Source organism: Sorex araneus, chromosome 5, assembly GCF_027595985.1.
Source record: "Sorex araneus isolate mSorAra2 chromosome 5, mSorAra2.pri, whole genome shotgun sequence".
Classification (NCBI taxonomy): Eukaryota; Metazoa; Chordata; class Mammalia; order Eulipotyphla; family Soricidae; genus Sorex; species Sorex araneus.
This window is the reverse complement of record NC_073306.1, coordinates 53,731,633-53,741,716: the sequence shown is the minus strand read 5'-3', so window position 1 is coordinate 53,741,716 and position 10,084 is coordinate 53,731,633. Positions and strand designations below refer to the sequence as shown.

Sequence of the window (10,084 nt, the reverse complement as noted above, 5' to 3'; positions counted from 1 at the left end):
ATCCAGGGGGACCCAGGAGAGGGCAGAAGCAGGTGCAATCAGGGGATGCCGTCTGCCCACTGAAGGCACGTAGGCTTCCCAGGAGGGAGGCTGAGTAATTCTTTCTGAAAAGGGTGCCAATGCAAATGAAGTCTGAGGACCTCTGACCAACCCCAGGCCTGAGCTGATAGATGGCACTGAGCCCCTAGATGGCGCCTTCGCCCACCAAACCTGAGTGTTCTGCCAGTGCCATCCTCCCCACCCCCCCCACACACCACCCCCTCTCCGCGCCTCACAGGCAGGGCAGGATTGGGACGGTGCTCATCTCCGCTTGGTCCTCCACAGGCCGCCTCCTCCCCTAACGGGGGGAGCGGGGGCAAGTTATCTGTGGGGTGTTCCTGGGCGCACTTCCTGGTGAGAATCTGGAGCCTTCCAAACATCCTGGAGTTGAATCTAGAGTTTTGAAAAGTCTGCAAAGCAGACCTACTTCCTGTCTAGAAGAAGGAGCCACCTGGCACCACCTCGCTCTGAGACCAAGACTGATACTTGCTGAGGACTCCCCGCCCTCCACTGTCCACAGGGACCCCCTGGGATGGTGGGACACTGCCAGAACCAGTCTCGGCCAGGCCCTGCAGGGGCTGCCTCCCCCGGAGGCCAAGGCTGGGGAAGGACGCATGTCACAGCTGGGGGACCGCGATTCTCCTGCAGGCCGCTGTGGCCAAAACCCAGCTCAGGCTGACCCAGCACCAGCCCACAACTTGGCTGTGACATTCTTTATTTGTGCTCTAGGTGCTGACACGGCGTAGAATGGTGACAGCCCCCACCCAGGATGGGGACGAAGAGCTGAAGTTGGGGCGCTGAGTGGTGTGTGCACGCGCCACAGGGTGCTCAGAGGCGGGGAGATGCGCCCACTCCACGCCCCAACTCCAGGACAGCGAGTGACTGGCCGGGGATTCGCCGACACCCACAGGCTCCTGAGGCAGGCCCGTTGCTCGGACACTGGCTGCCTGGAGAAGCAGAAAACAAGGCGCAGGGCGGCAGAGCCTGGGCACCCAGAACCGCTGCCACCAGCCTTTCTGGCTCCCCACAGGCGGGGAAACCCAGAGGGCCCCGGCTTGGGCGCAGGAGTTCAATTGAGGCCAGGGTATGTTCTGAGGCCTCCGCTCCCGTCAGCGGAACACAGCAGGCCACTCCAGGTCCCCTGATCCCACTGGCCCCGGACGCTCTTCACAGGGCTGGTGGGAAGACCCGCTGCAGGCGTGCACGTGGAGGAAGCAAGCTGGCAGGGAGGGCCACGAAGGACACGTCCAGCCTGACCCCGTTTCCCTAACGACGACGGCAGAGTCCCTCAGGACAGGCTCGGCAGTCACTCGCAGGTCAAGGATGCAGAAACACACCGTTCTCTGGGGCGGGAGGCCACACGGGCCCAGAAACGCGGAGGCACTGGGGTTCCAGCGAGGAAGAGGTGCACTCCGTCCTGGGCCCGCCTCTGGTTCCTGGGGGCCACACCCCACTGCCCTGGGGTGCCTGAGGTTAGAAAGGCAGCGTCCTGCTGGTGGAGGCGGGAGGTCTGGGAGGCCCCCACACCTGGACAGAGCAGCTGACCCCGCCGCTCTTCTAAAGGCCTGGGCCCCACGGCCCTGGGAGGAGGGGGGGGGGGCTCCCTGCCGTGTCCGGCCGTTAGCTGTTGTACAAGGGGATGACCCGGGTGATGTCCTGCCTGCAGATGGGGCAGCGCTTGGGCTCCGGCAGGGCGCGGTAGCACTCGGCGCAGGAGCAGACGTGCCCGCACTCCAGAAAGACGCAGGCCTTGAAGTTGCTCAGGCACACGACACAGGCGCTCTTCAGACTCTCCCGGTCCTCGGGCGCCGCCCGGCTCAGCAGCTGGGCCTCGTGCTCCCGGAACTCCTCCTCCATCTGCCTGAGGCGCAGGCGCTCCTGCCGCTGCAGGTACTGCTTCCGGAGGATGAAGAAGAGGACGGCGCAGGTGGCGAGGCCGAAGCCCAGGGTGAGGACCTTCCAGAGGCGGACGCTGGACTCCTGCTTCTGCAGCAGGCTGTCGAAGTCCTGGCTGCTGAGGTAGTACTGCATGCCCTGCTTGGGGGGCTGCAGGCGGACGGAGTTGTTGTCTAGCACCAGCTCGCCCACCCCCGTGAGGGTGGCCCCCACCTTCAGCATCTCCTCTGTCTCCTGGATGCCCTTGGGTCTCTCTCCGCTGATGTAGTGGCCGATGACATCGGTGAAGGACTGGATGGAGGGGTGGAACTTCTCGTACACAGTTTCCAGGCCCAGATCCAGCGAGTCGAGGGGCTTGAGCACTCGTACGGACATGCCCACTCCATCCTCGTAGGGCACCAGGTCAAAGGGCACTGTGTTGGTTCTCTGGTGAATGATCTTCGAACAGTCATTCCTACAACAGGAAGAGAACTCAGGTAAACCAGGGCGGCCCGCGCCTCCGACGTGGGCAGAGGCGAGGGCATCAAGCGTGATGTGACGGGGAGCACACACGGGAAGCACTGGGTTCCAGCGCCTCGGCACATGGGAATGCAGATCCTCAGGCACAATCAGGGGCAACCAGGCAGCACAGGTAACCCCTACCCTTTGGTTTCATTTGCCACTTTAAGTGAAGACGCCAGGCCACCGAAAGTTAAAAACAGAATGGCCACAATCCCACGTCTGGGCACCCATCCAGAACCTGTCATCTGAAATCAAGAGAGCTGTAGGCAGGCCCCGCCTTTGCAAAGTCCCAGTCACTCAACGTCACTTTCACAAGAGACCCACCTGTCTTCACTTACTAAGATAAACGCAGAGAGGCTTCCGCTTTTATGATGAAAGGGAAAAAACAAAAGCACTCAGCATTAGTCCTGCAGTGCCCTGGACGCAGCACAAGCCCTGAGTGGAACACCCTCACGCTTCTTCCAAGAACCTGAAGGTAACACCTCATGGCAATCTACTCTTTTGCTCTTTGCAGACACTGCAAAATTTTTTTCTTTTACAAGATTCTCCACCAGCAAAAAAGATTACAACTTAGCAAAAGCTCAAATTATATTATTATTTTTTTTCTTTCTGGGTCACACCCAGCAATGCACAGGGTTACTCCTGGCGGTGCTCAGGGGACCATATGGGATGCTGGGAATTGAACCTGGGTTGACCATATGCAAGGCAAAGGCCCTACCCACTGTGCTATCACTCCAGCCCCACGGATGATAATATATTATTAGCAATAAAGTCTTGCGGGGAGGAGTGGCTGGTGGAAGGAGGCTCCCAAGCAGTGCTCAGGCACCCAGGGGCCAGTCCCAAAGACACTTGGGCAGCTGGCCATGTTGGGCAGTTTAATGCTAAGGCCCCAGGACGCAGAGCTGCAGGGGTCATGCAATGCCAAGGATCATCAAGGCCACCCCAAGAGTAATCAGGCAGTCACGTGGTGCCAGGGCTCAAACTTAGCTCCACTGCATGAAAAGCAAGGACCTCTGACCCCTGGGTATCTCCCCAGCACCACAGTATCTAAAGTATTTTAAATTACTCTGCTTCGAGACAATGCTACTGCACACACAACATTCTACAGTGCAAACGTGACCTTAGTATGCACAAGGAAACAAAAGCACGACCCTCTTCAGTGTCATGTTCACTTTGTGGCAGTGCCTAGAGACCCAACCTTTAGCACCTCCCAGGAGTGCCCACACTCCCGAGAAGGTATATCCTGTCATTCCTGCACCTACTGCATGGGAACGTTATTATACTGCACCTAGGTCTGCTGCACTTTTTGGAAGAATGTTGGGAATTTCTTGGGTCTGGGAATGCTCAAAATTTCCCCTCGCTCATGAGTGGCAACTGCACCATCATATTTTGATTTGCAATAGGTTTTCTAAAACATTCCACTTTTTTTTTCCTTTTTGGGTCACACCTGCTGATGCACGAGGGTCACTCCTAGCTCTGCACTCAGGAATTACTCCTGGCGGTGCTCAGAGGACCATATGGGATGCTGGGAATCGAACCCGGGTTGGCCGAGTGCAAGGCAAACACCCTACCCGCTGTGCTATCGCTCCAGCCCCTAGAACATTCGACTTTTAGACAGCCCGCGAAACCTGTAGCCTGTGCTCACTGCACACTTACTCCCAACAGCCATGACACAGGAGCAATCAGTGTCCACCAACAGATGGAGAAAAGAAAACATGAGATTTGATTTACATAAACATGGAATATTCCTCATTCATAAAAAAGGAACTCCTGCCAGATGGGACAAAGGCCATCAGGGATGGACAAAAACTGTGTCATTCTGCTTATAGGAGGCATTGAAAATAGCACTTTCACAGAAACAGAATAGACAGTGGTGGCCAGTGCTGCAGAAAGAGAAAATTGGGGCAGCTGGCCAATGAGTAGGTTTCAGCTCTACAAGATGAAAAATTCTAGAAGTCTGATATACAACAGTGTGCCTATAGTTAATAGCCACGCATAGCTGTATTTAGGAATTTGCTGTAATAGGGGTTGAAGCAATAGTAGTAGGTAGGGTGCTTGCACCTTACACAGGGCTACCCAGGTTTCATCACTGGCACCATATATGGTCCCCTGAGCACTGCCAGGAGTGATCCCTGACCACAGAGCCAGAAGTAACCTTAGCACAGCTAAGCATGGCTCCCCAATTTTTTTTAAGTTGTTATAATAAAATGCGAAATATGAGAACCCATTACAATGCACGGAAAAACTGGTGTCCTGGGTAATGGACCAAACTGATAAATACCAAATTATTAATCCAGGCCACTTTACTGATTCTCAAACTTTAGTGAACAAGTATGGACAGATTCTGCCCCCAAGCTGGAGACTCCAGTTTAGTGGGTCTGGAATGGAGCCCAAGACCTGAGTCAGATGCAGAGCAACTCAGACCACACACAAGAATCTTGTTAGCATTAGGGGACGGGTCTCCTCCCAGCCTCAGGAGAAAGGAAGCCAAGGGAACCGTATGCAGGATAACAGCATCTAAAAGGATCATGCATGAGGTTTGGTGCCAATACGTACCAAAGGTGTGTTGTTCGATTCCACACCATCTTGTGCTCCTGAAGTGTCAGCCTCTGAATCACCCCCTTGCAATTTTCCACAAACTGGCTGTTAAGAGTTTCTTTAACAGATCTAACAGCTCCTAAATGGAAAAAAAAAATCATCAGAACTCTGAATAACAATTCTCCACTGTCATTTAAAGTAGTTTAAATATTAGTTTTGGGGAAAAAGAAGTCTTTTTACTTTGGTTTGGGTTAGTTAAACACTGGTTTTGTTTTTATTTTGTTTTCTTGGAGTGTGGCGGGGGCTACACTGGGGAGTGCTTAGGGATCACTCCTGGAGATTCTTGGGGGATCATATGGGGTCCCAGGGATAGAGTCCGGGTAGGCCATGTGCCAAAGCAAGTGCCCTGTCTACTGTATTATCTCTCCAGATTTTTGGTCTTTTGTGGGTTTTTTTTGTAGTTTAGTTACTTCTGTGACATTATTATCACTCTATGTTTTGTAAGCACTGTGCCAAGCACTTTACATGGATCACATCATTCCAGTTTTACAATGACCTATAAGACAGGAATTATTTTAGAGATGAGTGAAAAGAAAGACACGGTAATTTCCCCACATCACACAGTAGTAACATAGGTCTTTCTGACCTCTAGTTCTAATCCCTTCTGCCAAGGCTTGCTGTTTTCTGAACCACATCCAGTGGTGCTCAGGACTTACTCCTGGCTTGTACCCAGGAATCACTCCTGGCAAGGTCTGGGTATACAGACAGGATGCCGGGAATAGAACCCAGGTCAACATGCAAGGCAATTGCTTAACCTGCTGTATGAACATTCCAACCCCTTCATAAGATGATCAAGGTAATCTTTATCAAACTTTTAGAAGAGAATAATTTTTAATTTTATCAATATTCAAACATACCTTCAATAACAGCATAAGGCACACATTTTCCTGGAGCTTCTGAAAGAATGCTCTTTAAGTCTTCACTCAAGTGGATTCTTTTAGCTCCCTGAAAGTAAGTAACTTTTGATTACTGACATATTCAATCAAATCTAAAGGGAAAGACCACTACTTTTCTCACATTGACAGAATAAAGAAATCTGGCAGGGGGGCTGGAGAGATAGCACAGCGGGTAGGGCGTTTGCCTTGCACGCAGCCGACCCGGGTTCAAATCCCAGCATCCCATATGGTCCCCTGAGCACGGCCAGGGGTAATTCCTGAGTGCAAAGCCAGGAGTAACCCCTGTGCATCACCAGGTGTGACCCAAAAAGCAAAAAAAAAAAAAAAGAAATCTGGCAGGAAGAAGAAGATGTGATACCAGATTCAAAAGCTGTGTCTAGAAGTTTCCTTATAAAAGGCACTGACAGCACCTTGCTCTCTCTCATCTATAAGCAGGGGATGCCATGTACATTCTCCAGTTAACTGAAACATACACACCTTCTCCTGCTAAAGAAAACAGCTCTTTGGGGCCAGAGCAATAGCATAGCGGGTAGGGCGTTTGCCTTGCACGCGGCCGACCCGGGTTCAATCCCTGGCATCCACAAGCACCGCCAGGAGTAACCCCTGAGCATCGCTGGGTGTGACCCAAAAAGAAAAAAAAAAAAAAAAAAGGAAAGAGCTCTTCAAGCTGTTTTCCCTTGAGCATGATCTCTCTGGCTTGTCTCTAGGTATCTTTGCTTACTTCCACTCTAGGGAAGCCCGTGTTCTCTCCTGAACACATTTCTCCTTTTTCTTCCTGCTTACATCTTTCTAAGCAAGTTTACATTAATAAAAACAATCTTGCTTCACTTAAAAAAAGCCAATTTTTTTTGTGAAGGTACTAGCCAATTTCATATCAAAGACTTAGTATAACTTAACCTCTTTTTGACAATACAAAGCCAAGCATACAAAGGGTTTATGTAGAAAGCATCCTGATTATTGATGCTGGACAGGAGGAGTGAAACCTCAGGTATTTATCACCATATCTTCATCAACACATGCACTATGAGGAATGTGGGGATCAAACCCAGGCCTCCTGCAAGCAAAAAGGAGCTCCCTGCTTTATAGGGCAAATCTGTTAAATGGAATCAAACATTATTCTACTTATTCTCCTCACTTAGAATCAAGTGAGCGCTGGAGACTGTTGAAAACTCTAACAGTTCCTGGCTTCCCAGCCCTTCCAATTCAGTTTCCAACCGGCTGCATGAAAACAAGAGAACACTTAATGAAATCAGCTAAGACTTCCTGTTCATCTACAAGTCAGGCACTGTGCTGGGCATTATGGACACAGGGGTGAAGGACAGTGCCCTTTTTCAGAACACTTCTTTCCACAGATCTTTTGTTTTGGGCCACACCTACCTGTGCTCAGGGGCTACTCCCTAATCTGCACATGAATCGCTACAGGCAGTATAGTAGCAGGAACTGAACCTGGGTCACATGCGTGCAAGACAAGCACCTTAACCTTGCACTGTATCTCTGGCCCACCATCCACAATCCCAAGAATTCCCAGTAAGTAGCCCCTGAATAGATAAGGTACCAGATACATACCAAGGTCTCTCTGACTTTAGGGAGGAGCAAAGTCAACACAAATTTACTAGCATCCTGCACAGTGAAGAGCAAACAGCTACGACAACTAATACTTAAAGAGTTTACTTACTGTCTCCCTCCCACAGACCATTAAACTATGGGAGGAGTTGGGGGAAAGGGCTGGGACACATGTTCTGACTGCAAGAGCCCTGTATTCATCAATCCTGGGCACGGTGTCTCAAAAATTATTTTCAAAACTCTCAGGTGGAAAAAAAAGGGAAAAAAATAATCTAGGTGAGCTAGGAGCTTGTTTTGTCTTGTTCACTGCTGCCCCCTAGTGCCTAGAACAGAACCTGACAGCATTCCTTCAATAAATCTGAGAATAAATAAGCAGTTACATACTTACATAGACCACATACCAGGCACTATGCTAAGCTGGCATCTTAAATGCATAAGCCGTCCCTACAGAGTAGATGTTATTATTCCCAATTACAGAGTAAGGAACCAAGGCACGAAGAAATGTAATAATATGCCTAAATCACATAAAGTACCCACCACAGGAAAGCCATTTTAAAAGCAGAAATAGGAAAAGGCAGTCAGAAAAGATGGGGGTTGAATCAAACTTCAATGAACCTATTTTGATTTTCGGCAATTCAATTTACTTAAGTGGCTGATTCAAGAAATTTAAAAGTTGGAGAAGTAAAATCTTAGAGAATGATGATGGTGGAGGGACGTGGGCGTGCTGGGGGGAGCCTCCCAAGAGGCATTCAGGGGCTAGGGGTCCAGTCTGCAGCAAGTCAGTGCTAAGACCCAGGATGATGTACTTCTTTAGCCCTGTGGTACTTGGGATTACCTTGGACCACGCCTACGGTGCTTGGGAAATTATCATCATCCGTGCCTGCAGAGCTCCACCTGGCAATGCTCTGTGTGTGCGTGTGTCAAATTGGAATGGGGGGGTGGGTGGGGTGGGTGTGTGTGTGTGTGTGTGTGTGTGTGTGTGTGTGTGAGAAAAAATGTGTGCAATGAAAAAAAGAAAAAAACAGGACGGGAATGTGTTGGGGTCTGCTGTTAAGGCCAGCTCGGGAGGGCTGTTTTTCTGAAATAACTCTTAACTGTCCCAGGGCTGCGTCGGGGGAAGCCTGGAGCCGGGCGGTTTCGGAACCGGGGGCTCTGGGTTTCTGCGCTGTCTGTACGCCCTGGACGGCCCTGAAGCGTCTCCCTCGTCTCCCCCCGGGGGCCAAACGCCCCCCGCCAGCCCCCGGCCCGGCGCCCGCCTCCCGAGCCCTCTCCCCCACGGCGCCGCTGGGCCGAGAGACTCCCCTAGCGGGGCAGGGGCTCGTTTCTCTGCTCTCCACGCGATACTCCCTGCCGGACTGAAAAGAATCCTAGACCCCCTCTGGGTACGGGGAGGGGCGCCGGCGGGAAGGGCGGACGGAAGCGGTCAGCGGGAGGCCCGAATCCCGCCGTCCGCTCACTGGCCCTGGACAGCTCTCCGGGCCCGTCTCCTCTCCGGGACACGTCCCCGGGGCGGCGCGGCCGGCGCGGGGCGAGACCACCCGGCCGAGGCCCCTGGGCTCCGGCACTGACCTTGAGCTCCTGGGCGACCTGGGCCTTCTGCCGGTACACGGAGTACAGGACGGCGGTGACGACAGAGCTGGTGCCCAGAAGGATGAACTGGCCCAGCGACGGCCGCCCTCCGCTCTCCATGCCTGCGCCGAGCCCGCGCTGCCGACCGGGACGCCGAGGCCCGACTTCTGGATCCCGCCCTCCGTCTCCACTCCTGCCCCGACGGACCGCACACCCCCACCCCGCCCCGCGGCGGCTCGCCCCGGAAGTCCGCCGCGGTCGCCAGGCGATGACGCAACCGGAACCGGAAGCCCGACGGGGCGGGGTTGGGGAAGCCTAGCACACCGGAAGTCTCGTTACCAGGGAGGTCGGCGCTCCTCCTCTGGGCCCTGGGGTGGTCTGGCATCTCGAGGCTCTCTGGCCTTTCATTATAAACGGCGCTCGGGCCACCGGTCCCCCCGGGATTGTTGGCTGGGTTGGGAGGAAAGGAGAGAATTGTTATCTCGATTTAAAAGTGCCTTTAGGGGCTGGAGCGATAGCACAGCGGGTAGGGCGTTTGCCTTGCACGCCGCCGACCCGGGTTCTAATCCCAGCATCCCATATGGTCCCCTGAGCACCGCCAGGGGTAATTCCTGAGTGAAGAGCCAGGAGTAATCCCTGTGCATCGCTGGGTGTGACCCAAAATAAATAAATAAATAATAAAAGTGCCTTTAATAGCACTCTTAATAACACATTGAAGCCTCAAGGAAGAACGGGAAGCTTGCTTTTTATTCTTCTGCTTTGAAGATAAGAAATGTGTAATCCCGGGCCAGCACGATAGTACAGTGGGAGGGCGTTTGCCTTGCACACAAGCTGACCCTGGTTCGATCCCCACCCAGCACACCATATGATTCCCCGAGCACCGCCAGGAGTAATTCCTGAGTGCAGAACCAGGATTAACCCCTGAGCATCGCCGGGTGTGACCCAAAAAGAAAAATGTCAAGTCCAAGAGCTTAGAAGTTGTGGTCTCAGTCACTCTGTTAACTATTCATTAGAAGTTGTGT

At 52.5% G+C, this 10,084-nt stretch overlaps 1 protein-coding gene across 1 annotated transcript; it reads right to left on the bottom strand.

Moving 5' to 3' along the window:
• Positions 1-737: 737 nt before the first annotated feature.
• On the bottom strand, positions 738-9,293 carry MUL1 (mitochondrial E3 ubiquitin protein ligase 1). The gene is made up of 4 exons (XM_004603394.2): positions 9,063-9,293; positions 5,892-5,979; positions 4,993-5,113; positions 738-2,389 (listed from the first exon to the last, which is right to left on the bottom strand). Exons 1-4 carry the CDS (start codon positions 9,180-9,182, stop codon positions 1,660-1,662), a joined length of 1,059 nt encoding a protein of 352 aa, XP_004603451.2. The 5' UTR covers positions 9,183-9,293; the 3' UTR covers positions 738-1,659.
• Positions 9,294-10,084: the final 791 nt, after the last annotated feature.

Bases quoted from the DNA above. Each gene is read 5' to 3' on its own strand.
- MUL1 (XM_004603394.2), bottom strand. From the start codon at position 9,182: ATGGAGAGCGGAGGGCGGCCGTCGCTGGGCCAGTTCATCCTTCTGGGC. The intron at 5,980-9,062 runs GTCAGTGCCGGA...ACTTACTTTCAG, and splicing joins AGGTCGCCCAGGAGCTCAAG to GGAGCTAAAAGAATCCACTT. The intron at 2,390-4,992 runs GTACGTATTGGC...TTCCTGTTGTAG, and splicing joins AATCGAACAACACACCTTTG to GAATGACTGTTCGAAGATCA.